General features: G+C 37.4%; 1 protein-coding gene across 1 annotated transcript in view; it reads right to left on the bottom strand.

Moving 5' to 3' along the window:
- The window catches only part of EFCAB2 (EF-hand calcium binding domain 2), a 113,997-nt gene that overhangs the window by 56,739 nt on the left and 39,185 nt on the right, over positions 1-18,073 (bottom strand). The window contains exon 2 of the mRNA XM_021689878.1: positions 836-920. Coding sequence (XP_021545553.1) covers positions 836-920 — 85 coding nt within the window. The remainder of the gene's footprint in view (positions 1-835; positions 921-18,073) is intronic.

Below are 18,073 nucleotides of genomic sequence, written 5' to 3'. Positions count from 1 at the left end.
GCAGGGAACCCGATGCGGGGCTCGACCCCAGGACTCCGGGATCATGACCTGAGCCGAAGGCAGACGCTTAACGACTGAACCACCCAGGCGCCCCATACATATTTATTTTATCTTAAATTTTAAAGATTTATTTATTTATTTGAGAGAAAGAGAGCACACGTGGGAGGGGCAGAGGGAGAAGGAGAGAATCTCAAGCAGACTCCACACTAAGCGCAGAGCCCAGCACGGAGCTCAATCTCACAACCGTGAGATCACAGCCTGAGCCAAAACCAAGAGTCTGAGGCTTAACCAACTGCACCATCCAGGTGCCCTATACTTATTTTTAAAAGAAATTCTGATCATTCACTCAACAATTATTTACTGAGCACCAATTAAGTCTCTAGCACTAATGCTCCACCAGAGTTCACCTCCCCCACAGAACTTACAGTCTACAGCTTGAAATGGGCAATGTGGATATTCTTTTCACCAGACTATAAAGAGTAAGAAACAGTATTGATCTGAAGCAATCACAGGAAAATAAAAAATTTAAATAGCATAATAAGGGCGCCTGGGTGGCTCAGTCGGTTAAGAGTCCAAGTCTTGGTTTCAGCTCAGGTCATGATCTCATGGGTTGAGGGATCAAGCCCCATGTTGGGCACCACATTCAGCAGGGAGTCTGCTTGAAGATTCTCTCCCTCTGCCCCTCCCCCCACTCACATGCCCCTACACACTCTCTCTCAAATAAATAGATATATAGCATAATAAATCCAAGGACTGAAAAAAAGACAAGAGCCCTCTTCTATTGTAAGAGTTGTATCAGTAATTTAGAATTAGAACAAAGAAAACATTGCCAAACCTCACATCCACTGTATTATTCGCCTCATGGTCAAACACTTCAAAAGCCTCCTTGATTTTTTTGTGATATTCTGCTACGGCTATCTCTGCAAAAGACAAAGTGAATAAAAAGTGTTTTATTTTACCCTTGAATTCAAAACAAAAATTTCAACCACTAAGCTAGAAATTCTCAATGAGGAAGAGCGTGCAGAACTCTTTCGTAATCTTAGCGTCATGTAGCATGTTCATCTTCATCTAGAGATAGCAAGGAATGGACAGACTCTCGTTTCCTGAGGCATGAGACACACACAACCCAGTACCAGAGGTGCACTACTCTTGAGTACACAGTGCCATGGGTTTCATGTGTTTGTAGTCATGAGGCCACCATGCAGATCAAGGTATAGAATGCTTCCAACACAGCCTATCTTTTGTCCCGAGTAGTCTGGGCAGAGTCCCAGCCCAAGAGGCAGAAGGAGTCCAGCTCTACAGATAGAGTGTGGCTCACTGGTGTGCCTGCCTGTGCACTTGAGGAGGGCTGAAGTTGGGGAGTGGGAGGCATGCAAAAGCAACACAAGACACTCGCTCAAAGGGCTTTCAAACTAGTTTTGAGACTAAGACTTACTTACAAGAAATGATTAAAAAGTCATTTATTCAATAAACATTTATTGAGTCTCTGCTAGGTCCTAGACACTATTCTAAGTGCTAACGTTATAACAAGGAACAAAACAGACAAAAATGCCTACCTCCACAGAGCTGTTTTTATTGAGGGAGATATATAAGCTTATACATATTTGGTAAAAATACACTGTTAAGTCAAATGGTGCTGGAAAAAATAAAGCAGGTAAGGGACACAGAGTGCTGGGGGGGCTGGGTCTTGAGAAAGGAGTGGGGTGGTGGTTTCGGAAGGCCTCCTTAGTGATAAGGTGTCTTCTGCACAGGGGGAAAAGCCAGCTTTATGAATATCTACAGGAGGAGTTTTTAGGCAAATAGAACCACAGAGGCAGAATGGTAGAAATAAGGTCAGAAAGGTGTGATTTTAGGGGGGGAGGACAAGTTCTATATGGTCTCTGTATACTGCTTTAAAGGGTTTGTCTTTTACTTTAAATGAGATGGTGAACCACTGGAAGGTTCTAAACAGTGACATGACATGGCCTGGCTTATATTCACTTCAGTTATAATGTTAAGAATATACCAGAAAGGGACAAGGGTGGAAGGAGAGACCAGTTAGGAGGTTATTGCAGTATTCTAGAGAGAGTCTAATGGTGACAGGACAAGGATGGAAACAGTTGGAGATGGTGAGAAATGATAGGATTCTGGATATATTCTAAAGGGCAGAGTCGATAAGACTTGCTGATAGGTTTGATGTTAGATGCAGAGGAAAAGAAAGGGGTTGACGCTGACTCCAAGGTGTTTGGCTGAGTGGAAGAATAAAGGGAAAAACAATGCAATCAAGTTTCAAAATTTATTTTTCAAATAGTAACATAGGACACCCAAAAAGGGAGAGATTGAGTTCATATACTCATTTAAATTATAAATATAATACCATCAAATTGCAGAAAATGGGAAAAAATTTATTCATATTCCCTATGAGTAACATTACCCTAACCTAACGACTCATCACTTTGCTATATTTTCCTCCAATCTTTCTTCATACACAACTTTTTATATGTATCATTTAAGAACTACCATTCATTCACTCAACAAAAATTTACTGAATGAAACACTATGTACCAGATTCTGTGCCAGGTGCTGTACCTACATTTATAACCAGAGGTAAGCATCGATCAAAGCTCAGAGAGGTCTGGGGTGCCTGGGTGGCTCAGTCAGTTGAGCATCAGACTCTTGATCTTGGCTTGGGTCATGATTTTGGGGTCGTGGGATTAAGCCCTGCCTCGAGCTCCTCACGCTGGGCATGGAGCCTGCTTAGGATTCTTTCTTTCCCTCTCCCTCTGTCCCTCCCCTCACTTGGGCTCTCTCTCTCTAAAAAAAATAACACACACACAAAAAAACAAATAAAATAAAATAAAGCTCAGAGAGGTTAAGCAACTGGTGCAAGATCACAGCGTTGCCAAGTGGCAGAGCTGGACTGAACTGGATCTATCTCACTTGAGAGATCCTGCTCTCTCCCACACTCTACCCCCACTTCACTAACTCTAGTACTCATTAGTTTAAAAACTGTAACTCCTAATCACTTCATTCAGATACTATACCCTTCCAGGCTCAACATAACCTATATAACCTTCCATTTTTAACAGTACCAAAGGAATGTACCACAATTTATTGATATTAGTTTTTCTTTATCATAAAAAACATGACAATGAACCATGTTTGCTAATTTAATAAGCAAAAAAATAACTGTTATCTCATTATTTAAATTTATACTTCCTTGATTACAAGTGACTGAATGATGATCCATATGCTTGTATGTGACTTCTGCTTTCTATGCTGTGAGCTATCTGTTCTTGTACTCTGCTCACTCCTACTAGGATCTTCCATTTTTTCTTAGCAATTTGTATGTGCTCTTTAAATAATGAAGACTTAACCCCGTGTCATAATTACTGCAAACAATCTTTCAGGTCAGTTGTTTGCATTTGTTTTTCTAAAATAAAACCAGTTTCATATCCTAGCTGATCATCAATACCATACATGATTACTGGAGGAAAAAAAAAAGGATGTGTAAGAAAGAGTTTAGATTAAGTAAAAATCACTTCAAATCCTACCATGCAGGGTTAGCTACTTTTATTGTTTTCTCCTAATCTAATTTTCACTCAACAATAAATTGGGAGCATCTTGTACTCTCAAAAGAATATTGATTACATTATCATTTTTAGTGACTGTTTGGTATTCCATTATAGAGCTTTATCATAATCTAGCCAACCCTCTAATTGTAGACATTTCAATTGCCTCCAATTTTCCATTGTTATAATTATTCTTTAGTAAACAATCTTGCCCAACTCATCTTTGTGAGTTTGTCTTATTATCTCACTGAAATACAATGAGTTGAATACAGTTGGACTTGTGTGGGGTATTGGGAAGGTTCTAATTAGTCATCATATTGTCTTGGGAGGGGTGCCTGGGTGGCTCAGTCGTTAAGCGTCTGCCTTTGGCTCAGGTCATGATCCCAGGGTCCTGGGATCGAGCCCCGCATCGGGCTCCCTGCTCCGCAGGAAGCCTGCTTCTCCCTCTCCCACACTCCCCCTGCTTGTGTTCCCTCTCTCACTGTGTGTCTCTGTCAAATAAATAAATAAAATCTTAAAAAAAAAATATTGTCTTGGGAAAGTCTCACTGGTTATAACACTGCCAATGCACAAAGCTGATGTCTGCTTTTTAAATTTAAGGTCATTTCATTTATTTTTTTAAGTTTTTATTCAAATTCCAGTTAGTTAACATGCAGTGTAATATTAGTTTCAGGAATACAATATAGTGATTCAACACTTCCATACAACACCCAGTGCTTACCACAAGTGCTCTCCTTAATGCCCATCACTTATTTCACCCATCCTACTGCCCTGCGCCCCTCCCCCCACCCCGCACTCCCCTCTGGTAACCATCAGTTTGTTCTCTACAGTCTGTTTCTTGGTTTGTCTCTTTCTTTTTTTAATTTTCCCTTTGCTTGTTTGTTTCTTAAAGTCCGCATAAGGCTGAAATCATATGGTATTTGTCTTTCTCTGATTTATTTCACTTAGCATAACACCCTCTAGTTCTGTCATTGCAAATGTCAAGATTTCATTTAAAAAAATTTTTTTATTATGATGTTATGTTAATCATTTTTTGATGGCTGAGTAGTATTACATTGTATATATATACCACATCTTCTTTATCCATTCATCAGTCAATGGACACTTAGGTTGTTTCCAAGATTTGGCTCTTGTAAATTATGCTGCTATAAACATCAGGGTGCATGTATCCCTTTAAATTAGTATTTTTGTATTCTTTAGGTAAACACCTAGTAGTGCAACAGCTGGATTGTAGGGTAGTTCTATTTTTAACCTTTTCAGGAATCTCCATACTGTTTTCCAGAGTGGCTGTACCAGTTTGTATTCCCACCAACAGTGCAAAAGGGTTTCCCTTTCTCCACATCCTTGCAAACACCTTGTGTTTGTTGTGTTGTTTCTTGTGTTGTTGAGTTTAGCCATTTTGACAGATGTGAGCTGGTAACTCATTGTGGTTTTGATTTGTATTTCTCTGATCAGTGATGTTGAGCATCTTTTCATGTGTCTGTTGGCCATTTGCATGTCTTCTTTGGAAAAATGCCTAATCATGTCTTCTGCCCATTTTTAAATTGGATTATGTCTTCTGAGTGTTGACTTTTATAAGTTCTTCATATATTTTGGATACTAACCTTTTATCAGATATGTCATTTGCAAATATCTTCTCCCACTCCAAAGGTTGCCTTTTAGTTTTGTTGATTGTTTCCCTCGATGTGCAGAAGCTTTTTATTTTGACGAAGCCCCAATAGTTTATTTTTGCTTTTGTTTTCCTTGCCTCTGGAGACATATCTAGAACGAAGTTGATACAGCCAATGTCAAAGAGGTAACTTACCTGTGTTTTCCTCTAGGATCTTTATGGTTTCAGTTCTCACATTTAGGTCTTTCATACATTTCAAATTTTTTTTCTGGTGTAAGAAAGTGGTCCAGTTTCATTCCTCTACATGTTGCTGTCCAGTTTTCCCAACACCATTTGTCTTTTTCCCATTGGATATCCTTTCCTTCTTTGCCAAAGATTAATTGACCGTATAATTATGGGTTCATTTCTGGGTTTTCTATTCTGTTCCATTGATCTATGTGTCTGTTTTTGTGCCAGTACCATACTGTTTTGATCACTACAGCTTTGTAATATAACTTGAAGTCCAGAATTGTGATGCCTCCAGCTTTGCTTTTCCTTTTCAAGATTGCTTTGGCTATTCAGGGTCTTTTGTGGTTCCATACAAATTTTAGGTTTGTTCTAGCTCTGTGAAAAAAATGCTGCTGCTATTTTTATAGGGATTGCATTAAATGTGTAGATTGCTTTGAGTAGTGTAGACATTTTCACAATATTTGTTCTTCCAATCCATGAGTATAGAATGTCTTTCCATTCTTTGTGTCCTTTTCAATTTGTTTCATCAGTGTTTTATAGTTTTCAGAGTACAGGTCTTTCACTTCTTTGGTTAGGTTTAGTCCCAGGTATCTTACTGGTTTTGGTGCAATTGTAAATGGGATTGATTCCTTAATTTCTCTTTCTGCTGCTTCATTACTAGTGTATAGAAATGCAACAGATTTCTATACATTGATTTTGTATTCTGTGACTTTACTGAATTCGTGTATCGGTTCTAGCAGTTTTCTGGTGGAGTTTTTCAGGTTTTCTATATAGAGTATTATGTCATCTGCAAACAGTGAAAGTTTTGCTTCTTCCTTGCCAATTGGGATGCTCTTTATTTCTTTTTGTTGTCTGATTGCTGTGGCTAGGACTTCCAGTATTATGTTAAATAATAGTTGTGAGAGTGGGCATCCATGTCTTGTTCCTGACCATAGAAGAAAAGCACTCAGTTTTTCCCCATTTAGGCTATTAGCTGTGGGTTTTTCATAGATGGCCTTTATTATATAGAGGTATGTTCCTTCTAAACCTACTTTGTTGAGGGTTTTTATCATGATGTTTAATTTTAAGGTCATTTAAAAAGTATATTATCTTTTATTTTTAGGTAGTCACATCAGATGAGTTTTCTTCTTATCTTTTAAATTTTTGAAACTTACCCTTTGAGGACCTTCCATGTGGAGGTCCTGGGACAGTGGCCCACCCAGACAGGGTACAGAAGTTGCACACCCTTGCCCTCATACCTCGCCCTATGTATCTCTTCCATCTGGCTGTTCCTGGGTTAGAAACTCAAGAGGAATACTGGAGGTCAGTCTAACTCTTGACTGGAGTTAAATATTTCCTACAACATGTGCAATGTGTGGTTCTCTAGCTCTCGCCTGATGAGTTCTGCAAGACAGAGAGCCCCACCAGGGGCAGCCAACCTCAAAGCCAGACAAACAGTTCTAGTGTAAAATCTGCTCTATATTATACTGGTGTCACATCCCTAAGTCAAGTGCAAGTGATTTTCATACTATCTAAAATTCTTCGGAGGGGAATTATTCTAACATTTAATCTGTGTCTAAATAAAGGATACATGCACCCCAGTGTGTATGCAAGACAACTCTACAGGTGTGAAGAAAACATTACAATTACATTTAGAAAGAAAGGAAAAGAAAGGAAAGGAAAAGGAAAGGAGTTTATACTTCGAAAGGACCAAGAAGGAAGGAGAAAATCATCCTCTTTCTGGAGATTTGGTGAATACTCAATTCTATTTTTTTCTACAATTTAAAAATATATCTTACTCTTTCATACATATGAAATTTATTTTGACTTGATTCAAAGTGACAGACTAACTTCTAATCGTAGTTTAGTAACTGCTAATTTACTAAGCACTTGATTTATTTCCTCCTACTTTATAATGTGATCTGGTGTCCTATTTGATGGAGACTATTTCTATTGACTATTCTGATTCCATTCTGATCTGCATTTCTAGTCTTATGCAATTACCATACTATTTTATTTGTTGCCACTGCATTCATCTTCTTTTTAGGAATGTTCATTAATATTCTCACCAGTTTATTCTTCCGAAAGAAATTTAGAAATTCAAATAAAATTTAGAAATTCCAAATAAATATCATTGGGAGTTGTATTACTATTGCAACAAAGCTGTATGTTAAAAAGGAATTTACATTTTTATATATGTCATCTTCCATCTAGGAGATATATATTAGATATATACCCCTTTTTATAAATTAAATAAAAAATTAAATATTGCACGTTAAGGTTTTCCTCATATAAGTCATATACAATTCTCCGAGAAGACTATGCCTGAGTATTTTATGGGTTTTGAAGATATGGTGAGGGAATCTTTTTTAACTCTGTAATTTCTGGCATTTGAGGTCATTGAGTGTTTTGTTGCTGCTATTTATGTCATATGTACCTATTTCCTGATACTTTTTATTATAATCCTTTTTCAGGTGATTAATTTATATTTTCTGATAATACATTTTGTCTCTTCCTTCCAAAATTTATACTTTTTATTTCCTCTTCATGGCTTACAGCACTGACCAACTACCAAAGCAACTTGAATGCATAAAATGGTAATGATAATTTTTGGTTTTTAAAAACATTATTACTTTTAATAGATTCAAGAGCCAGTCTTTGACCAGCAAACCTTGCGCTGACTTGTGTCCCAAAACAGGTATCACTTACAACTGAAGGCAGCATCCTTCTATTTCTCCATCTAACTTTGCATATTAAGAACGGGCACTAACTTTTAAATCCCTCTTTTCGATATTTTCTACATTTTCTACAGTGTGCTCTGTTTCACACCCATTCCTCAAGAAGTTTCTCAATAAAAGACTCCAATGATTAACATTTCTGGACAACTTTGAACATTGTAAGTCTCCTCTTGGAGACTTGCAATCTGTGCTCCTACATTAAAGTCTTCAGGATGCTCTACAGTAAAGACACCTGTTCACTTTAACAGAGCATTTCCCAAATGTACTCAATCATGGAATCACCTTTTTCCAATTACCATCTGTCAGGAATAATTAATGCCTTAATTGAAATCTGGAACTTCTAACTCAGGAATCCTCAGCTACTGGACATCAGCAAGATGTGAATGGATGACAGGGGCACCAAAAATACTGATCCTCTCATCTTTCACTGTGGCTGGATGAGATCATGCAGCTGAAAGTATCTATTCCGGGGCTTCCCAGAAGGAGGCTTAGAGGAGTACAGGATCTGATGGCATACCCCTTGGTCTGCATAGGTGGCAAGCACCACAAATGCCACCAGACACCCACTGCCCCACATTGCCAAGAAGGTGATCTACCACATGGGCTCCCATTGGAGCCATATACCAAACGCACCGCTGTCCACCAAGGACAAAGGACCAGGATGCTGCTGGAGAAGTTCATGTTCCAGATGTCCAAGAAGCATAGTGTGTAACCCAAAGTGTGATCAGGGATTGAAATGACTCATGGCTCTAGGTAGCAGCCCCAAATCTTTATCTTCACATAAATAGTCTACTTCTGGCCCTCTGCAGCTGATGTGCCCTTTTAGTAGCTTGCTACATGGCTCTAACAATGCATGTGTGTTATAGAAATTAAATCTTCATTATTTTCAAATAAATTGATATGAGAAAGTTCAAATGAATTAAAAAACAATTTGCATTATTACAGATTTTTCTACATTATATTTGTCAATAAAGGATACATTTTTAGATTACATAAATATAATTTCAACTATTATTTTTTAATGGTTGAGAAAAGTGCTTTTACACTTTTGTATGAACAAAGCTTCTCATTGGGGGTAAACTACCAAAAACTGAAGCATAAAATCTGATATTAAAAAGTATTCTGGGGCAAGACACCTGGCTGGTTCAGTTGGTAGAGCAGGCAACTCTTGATCTCAGGGTCCTGAGTTCAAGTCCCACTTTGGGCGTAGAGCTTACTTTAAAAAAATAAAAATAAAGAAATAAAAAGTATTCTGGGAAGCAGGATAAAGTTCTTCATTAAAAAATTTTAAATAGGGCGCCTGGGTGGCTCAGATCGTTAAGCGTCTGCCTTCGGCTCAGGTCATGATCTCAGGGTCCTGGGATGGAGTCCCGCATCGGGCTCCCTGCTCCTTGGGAGCCTGCTTCTCCCTCTGCCTCTCTCTCTCTCTGTCTCTCATGAATAAATAAATAAAATATTTTAAAAAAATAAAAAATTTTAAATATATTTGGAACTTTTCTATATATAAATTCATCACTTACAAATTTCCTAATACTGTTTTATTTTCTTTTAAAATCATACAGGAAATGCAATGATTTTTTTCATTAAGCCCCATGTGGATGCCTCAACTATTTTCCAGTTGTTACCCCAGTATGCCATACAAATATTATTTGGAAGTGACAAAGGTTGAGAATCGCTACCCTAAGGTAATCACCTTTCTAAGTCCTTTGAGAATGCACTGCTCATTCTCCCCATCAACTATCTCAGGGATTTAAGGAATATTAGCAATAATTTGCTCCCCATTGCTGTTCACAGTCCCTTACTCCTAGGCCGTCATATTTTTTCCAGGTCCTTTAATTAAGAAAAATTTCAAACATTCAGAAAAATTGAAGACTTGAGGTAGGGGGATGGGTGAAATAGGTGATGGGGATTCAGGAATGTACCTGACATGATGAGCACCAGGTGATGTATGGAAATGGAGAATCACTATATTGTACACCTGAAACTAATATAACACTGTATGTTAACTAACTGGAATTAAAATAAAAACTTAAAAAAAACACAAAAGTTGAAAGCTTAGTACTGTAAACAACTCTATATCTACCACCTGCATTGAACTATTGCTAATATTTTGCCATTTGTTTGTCCTCTTTCTGTCTCTGTCCCTAAATAAATAGTAAACATTACAATACTTCGTCTCTACATGCTTCAGCATGCATCTCCTAAAAATAAGGACATTCTCCTACATAACCCCAATATAACTGTGACATTCTTTAAAATTAACAAAAATTCACTAAGATCATCAAATAACTATTCCATTTTCAAATTTCTCCACTGTACCATAATTGTCACTTAGAGTTTTTTCAACCTAAACCCTAATCAAAGTTTGTGTACTGCATTTGGTTTTTGTTTTGGTTTGGGGGGTTTTTTTTTTTTGGTCTCTTCTAAAGTGAAACAGTCCCCCATTCTTCCCTAACCTCCTCTCCTTCCCACCATGAAATTAGCTTGGTAAAGAGACCAGGCAATGCAATGTCTTACAAAATGCCCTACATCCTGGACTTACATAAGAGCTTCCTTGCTTTATCCTGTTAAAAACTACTACTTCATTAAGTTTCATTCCTTCAGGACATGTTACCTACTACTAACTCCTTCTCATTGCTGTCTTCTACTGATTCTCTGATCACTGTCCTTCAAATTTCACACCCCAACTAATTAATTTTCCAACAACCCATCCTTACAGTCCTATTTTATCATCAACACCCTCTGATTCTCTGTATGAACAGATATCAGAGTGATGCAGCAAAAGCCTAGGAACACCTGGCCAGCAACCCACCATAAGATAAGAGAGAAGCATGGAAAAGACTCTTCATCACAACCTTCAGAAGGGAACCAATCCTGCCAACATCTTGATGTCAGACTTCTAGCCTCCAGAACTGTTAGACAATAAATTTCTGTTGTTTAAGCCATGCTGTTTATGGCATTTTGTTACAACAACTCTAGCAAATTAATATACTACCAAAGTGATGTACACATTCAATCTAATCTTTATCAAGATTCTAGGGGCACCTGGGTGGCTCAGTCATTAAGCGTCTGCCTTCTGCTCAGGTCATGGTCCCAGGGTCCTGGGATTGAGCCCCACATTGGGCTCCCTGCTCGGTGGGAAGACCGCTTCTCCCTCTCCCACTCCCCCTGCTTGTGTTCCCTCTCTCGCTGTGTCTCTCTCCATCAAATAATAAATAAAATCTTAAAAAATATATATATATTCCAGTGGTGTTTTTTTGCAGAAACAAAACCCATCCTAAAATTCATATGGAATCTCAAAGGACCCAACAATCTTGAAAAAGAAGAACAAAGTTAAAGGACTCACACTTCCTGATTTCAAAACTTACTACAAAGTTATAGTAATCAAAACACTGTGGTACTGGCATAAAGACAGACATATAGACCAATGGAATAAAATGGAAAGCACAGAAATAAACCCTCACGTATGGTAAACTGATTTTTGACAAGGGTGCCAAGAAAACTGAATGCAGAAGGACAGTCTTTTCAATAAATAGTACTGGGAAACCTGGCTATCCATATACAAGAGAGTGAAGTTGGATCCTTATCTTGCACCATACACAAAAATTAACTCAAAAAGAATCAAAGACCTGAATATAAGAGCTCAAACTATGAAACCTTTAGAAGAAAACAGGGGAAAATCTTCATCATATCAGATTTGGCAATAGATATGATCCCAAAGTCATAGGCAACAACCAAAAAAAATTCATAAACTGGATATCATCAAAGTTAAAACTTTTGTGAATCAAAGTTGCTATCAAGAGAGTGAAAAAGATAACCCACAGAACGGGAGAAAATATTTGGAAAGCATGTATCTGATAAGGGATTAACATTCAGACTGTATAAAGTACCCTTATAAACAAACAACTAAAACAAACAACCCAATTTAAAAATATGCAAAAAAGTTGAACAGATATTTCTCAAAAGAAGTTATACAAATGGCTCATAAGTGCATGAAAGGATGCTCAATATCACCAGTCATTAGATAAATGCAAATCAAAACCACAATGAGATACCATTTTATACCCATGAGAAAGGCTATTATCATAAAAATGAAAAATAACAAGTATTGGTGAGGATGTGGAAAAATTGGAACCCTTGTGTATTACTGCTGGGAATGTAAAATGGTACCGCCACTGTGGAAAACAGTATGGAAGTTCCTCAAAAAATTGAAAATCAAATTACCATATGATCCAGCAATTCTACTTCCGGGTATACACCCAAAAGAATTGAAAGCAGTGACTCGAGCAGAACCTTGTATCCCAATATTCATAGTGGCATTATTTACAATAGCTCAAAGGTGGAAACAACATGAATGTCCACTGACGGATGTATAAACAAAATGTGTTTACACACACACACACACACACACACACACACACACACACACACATGCAGTGGAATATTACTCAGCCTTAAAAAGGAAGGAAATTCTGACATGCTATGACATGGATGAATCTTAAAAGGCATTAAACCAAGTGAAATAAGCCAGATCCAGAAGGATAAATATGATTCCACTTCCATGAAGTACTCAGAATGGTCAAACTCATAGAGACATAAAGTAGAGTGGTGGTTACCAGGAGCTGGGAAGAATTGGAAGTTATTATCTAATGGGGAGTTTCTGTTTGGGACGATGAAAAGCTCTGGGAATAGATGGTGGTGATGGTTGCAAAGCACTGTGCATGCACTTAATGCCACTGAACTATGCACTTGAAAATGGTTAAAACGGCTTAAAAAAAAGTTATAAGAATGAAAGTTATTAACCTCTCTAATGAAATAGTTCTAAAATTGACAGTGGTGGGGCACCTGGGTGGCTCAGTCAGTTAAGCATCCAACTCTTGGTTTCAGCTCAGGTCATGATCTCAGGGTTGAGATTGAGCCCCAAGTCGGCTCCACACTGGATGTGGAGGCTGCTTAAGATTTTCTCTCCCTCTCCTTCTGCCCCTCCCCCTGCTTGTGCGCGTGTCTGTGTGTGTGTGTGTGTGTGTGCTCGCGCACATGTGTGCTTTCTCTCTCTCTCTCAAAAAAATAAATAAATAAATAAAATAAAATAGTGGGGATAGCTACATACACCTATGAATAGACTAAAAACCACTGGATGCACACTTCAAAAAAAATGAACTGTATGCATGTGAATTGTATATCAATAAAGCTGTTATAAAAAAGAAGAGAGGGATATTATAATTCTTAGAGAAGATAATTATGGAAGGAAACATATCCCTTATTCTAATGAGTAGTGTGTATGTCTTTAAAAAAACAACAAAAAGTTATTGAAGAATGAAAAATAAAAATATGCCAAATGCTTCAGAAGAATCCCAATAATACATTTTATGTATGAAGGCAATCCATTTTATTGTTTCCTTCCCAATCTGTATACCTTTTATTTTTCTTTTCTAGTTGCCTTAATCTGGGCTGCAGAACAAAATACCACAGACAGGGTGGCTTATAAACAACAGAAATGTATTTCTCACAGTTCCAGGAGCAGGAAGTCTAAGATCAGGTGGCCCATACAGTCTGGTGACGAATGCTCTCCTCCAGGTTACACACTTCTCATTGTATCCTCATGTGGTGGAAGGGGCTAGAGGGCTCCTAGGGTATCTTGTATAAGAACACTAATCCCATTCATGAGGGCTCCACCCTCATGACCTAGTCATTCCCAAAGGCCCCCACCTACTAATACCATCACCTTTGGGGGGTGGGATTTCAACATATGAATGGGGGGGGGGCAAACATTCAGAGCATAGCACTAGCACATACAGTGCCATGTTGAAAAGAAGTGGTGAGAGGGGACACTCGCCCTGTTCCTGATCTTCGTGGGAAAGCCTTGAGTTTCTCACCATTAAGTATGTTAGTTGTATGTTTTTGTAGATATTCTTTATTAAGTGGAAGAAATTTCCCTCTATTCCTAGTATACTGAGAGGTTTTTTTTAAAGATTTATTTGTTTATTTTAGAGAGCACAAGAGAGAGCGAATGGGGGGAGGGGCAGAGGGAGAGGCTCTTCAAGCAGACTCCCCGCTGAGCACAGAGTCCGACTTGGGGCTTGATCCCACGACCCATGAGATCATGACCTGAGCCAAAACCAAGAGTGGAACGCTTAACCAACTGAGTCACCCAGGCGCCCCGAGAGTTTTTTTTATCATGAATAGGTGTCAGATTTTTTCAAACACTGTTTCTACACCTATTAACATGATCATGTGATTTTTCTTGTTTGGCCTGTTGATGTGACAAATTACATTAATTGATTTTCGAATACTAAACTGGCCTTGCATACCTGGGTAATGGTGTATAATTCTCTTTGCACACTGTTGAATTTAATTTGCTAATATTTTGTTGAGGTTTTTGCATATATGTTCATCAGAGGTCTGTAGTTTTTTCTCTTATAATGTCTTGGCCTGGTTTTGATATTAGGGTAATGCTGGCCTCATAGAAAGAGGAAGTATTTCCTCTGCTTCTAGTCTCTGAAAGAGATTGTAAGAATTGATATAAATTCTTCCTTAAATGTTTGGTAGAACAAACGAGTGAACACAATCTAGGCCTGGTACTTTTTGTTTTGGAAAGTTGTTATTGATTCAGATATAGGCCCTTTTAGATTATCTATTTCTTCTTGGGTGAGTTTTGGCACCTTGTGTCTTTCAGGGAACTGATCCATCTCATCTAAATTATTAAATTTGTGGGCATGGAACTGTTTATATTATCCTTTTATTATCTTTTTAACTTCCATGGGATCTGCTGTAATGTCCCCCCTTTCACCTCTGATCTTAGTAATTTGTATTTTTCTCTCCTTTTTAATTAGCCCTGCTGAAGATTTACTGATTTTATTGATCTTTTCAAAGAACAAGGTTTTGGTTTTGTTGATTTTCTCTACCAATATCCTGTTTTTTATTTCACTGATTTCTGCTTTAATTATTATTTCTTTTCTTCTTCTTACTTTGGATTTAATATGCTGTTCTTTTTCTAGTTTCCTCAGAAACTTAGATTATTGACTTTAGATCTTTCTTCTTTTCTAATATATACATTCAATGCTACATATTTCTCTCTCAGCCCTGCTTTCACTGCATCTCTGGTAAGTGTGTATTCTGATAAACTGTGGATTTATTTTCATGTAGTTCAAAATACTTTAAAATTTCTCTTCATATTTCTTCTTTGAACCATGCATTATTTAGAAGTTATGTTTAATCTCCACATATTTGGGAGATCTTCCAGTTATCATTCTGTTATTAATTTCCAGCTTAACTCCATTGTTGTATGAGAGCAGACATAGTATGATTTCTATTCTTTTAAATTTGTTAAGGTATGTTTTATGGACGAGAATGTGGTCTGTTTTTCTTTTTTCATTCATTCCAGAGAGAAAGAAAATCCCCAAACAGACCCCCGCTGAGCACAGAGCAGGGCTCAATCCCAGGACCCTGAGATCATGATTTGAGTTGAAGCCAAGAGTTGGCTGCTCAACCAACTGAGCCACCCAGGTGCCACCCAGGTGCCCCAGTGGTCTATCTTGATGTATGTTCAATGGGAACTCATGAAGAAAGTGTATTCTGCTGTTGTTGGATGAAGTAGTCTATGGATGTCAATTATATCCAGTTGATGGATGATGTTTTTGAGTTCAACTAACCTCCTTACTGATTTTCTGCCTGCTGGATCTGTCCATTTCTGACAGAAGGGTGCTGAGGGGTGATGAATAGTAGATTCACCTATTTCTTTTTTTTTTAAGATTTTCTTTATTTATTTGAGAGTGAGAGAGAGAGAGTGAGAGAGCATGAGTGGGAGGGAGAGGCAGAAGGAGAGGGAGAAGCAAAGTCCCCGCTAAGCAGGGAGTCCAACTCATGGATTGATCCTAGGACCCTGAGATCATGACCTGAGATGAAGGCAGACGCTTAACTGACTGAGCCACCCAGGTGCCCCAATTCATCTATTTTTCCTATTAAATTTTTCCCATTATTCATCTATTTTTCCTATTAAAAACTCTGTTTTTAGGCACATACATGTTAAGGATTATTATGTTTTCTTGGAGAATTGACCCCTTTATCATTAATGTAATGTGCTTCTTTATCCCAGATAATTTGCTTTCAAGTCTCCTCTGTCTGAAATTAACATAGCCACTCCCAATTTCTTTTGATTCATGTTAACATGATATATTTTTTCCATCTATTTACTTTTAATCTATATGTCTTTATACTTAAAGTGGGTTTCTTGAGGACAACATATAGTTGGTTCTTGTTTTTTGATCCACTTTGACGATCTCTGTCTTTTAATTGGTACATTTAGACCACTGACATTCAAAGTGATTATTGATATAGTTGTGTTAATAGCTACCATATTTGCTATTTTCTATTTGTTGTTTTTATTCTTTGTTCCTATTTTTGTCTTCCACTCTTTTTCTGCCTTTTGTGGTTTTTAGTGAGCATTTTATACGATTCCATAGTCTGTCCTTTGATAGCATATTATACTTTTTTAAAATTCTTCTTAGTAGTTGCCCCACAGTATGCAACATGCATTTACAACTAATCCAAGTCCACTTTCAAATAATATTACCATTTCACAGGTAATGTACCTTATAACAAAATAATCCTAATTCCTCCCTCCTATTCCTTACTTATATCATTGCTGTCATTCATTTTACCTTTATATAAGCAAACATGAGCATACACATATACATAAGACATATACATAAGCATACATAATCAAATATATTGTTGCTATGATAATTTTGAACAAATTGTATCTGTTAATTAAGAATAAGAAAAATAGAAGTTTTACTTTACCTTCACTATTTCTTCTTCAATGCTCTTCCTTTTATATAGTTCCCAGTTTCTGACGTATATCATTTTCCTTCTCTTTAAAGAGCTTGTTTTAACATTTCCTGCAATGCAGATCTACTAAAAACAAATTCCTTCAATTTTTGTCTGAGAAAGTCTTTATTTCTCTTTCATTTATTTGAAGCATAATTTCTTAGGATAATCAATTCTAGGTTGGTGGGGGTTTTCTCTGAACACTCAAAATATTTCACTCAACTCTCTTCTTACTTGCATGGTTTCTGAGAAGTTGTATATAATTCTTATCTTTGTTCCTCTATGGGTGAGGTGGTTGTTTATTGTTGTTGTTTTTTTTAACCTCTGGTCTCTTCCAGGATTTTTTCCTTATTTTTGATTTTCTGTAGTTTGAAAATTACATGCGTAGGTGTAGTCTTTTTGGCACTTATCCCACTTGGTATTCCCTAACTTTCCTGGATCTGTGGTTTGGTGTCTGACATTATTTAGGGGAAATTCTCAGTCATTATTGTTTCAAATATTTTTTCTGTTCCTTCCTTTTTTCTCCTTCTGATATTCTCATTATGTGTATGTTACACCTTTTGTAGTTGCCCCACTGTCCTTAGATATTCTGTTCTGTTTTTTTTAGTCACTGTTCTCTTTTCTCTTTTTACTTTTTTAAATTTTTTTGATACAGTCTCAAGCTTAGAGATTCTTCCTTCCTCGTGTCTACTAATAAGCTCACTGAAGTCATTCATTTCTGCCATAGTATTTTTGATCTCTAGCACTTCTTTTTTATTCTTTCTTAGGATTTCCTTCTCTCTGCTTATGTGGCCTGTCTGTTCTTGCATGCTGTCTAGTTCATCCATTAGAGCCCTTAATATATTAATTGGTTTTTCAAAACATTCCCTGTATGATAATTCCAACATCCCTGCCCACGTCTGATTCTGATGTTTGCTCTGCCTCTTCCAGTGGTGTTTTTTGCCTTTTAGAAGATGCCTTGCAGTTTTTTCTTTATAGCAGGACATGATGTACCATGTAAAAGGAACTACAATAAGTAGGCCTTTAGTGATGTAGTGGTAAGGTGGGGGAGTAGGGGGAGTGTTCTAGAAGTCCTGAGATTAGAGCTCAGTCTTTTAGTGAGCCTATGCCTTTGGACTATGAGCTTCACAAGTGCTTCC

The sequence above is a fragment of the Neomonachus schauinslandi genome, chromosome 6 (genome assembly GCF_002201575.2).
Source record: "Neomonachus schauinslandi chromosome 6, ASM220157v2, whole genome shotgun sequence".
Classification (NCBI taxonomy): domain Eukaryota; kingdom Metazoa; phylum Chordata; class Mammalia; order Carnivora; family Phocidae; genus Neomonachus; species Neomonachus schauinslandi.
The sequence above is the reverse complement of the archived record's forward strand: the minus strand, read 5'-3'. Positions and strand labels throughout refer to the sequence as shown.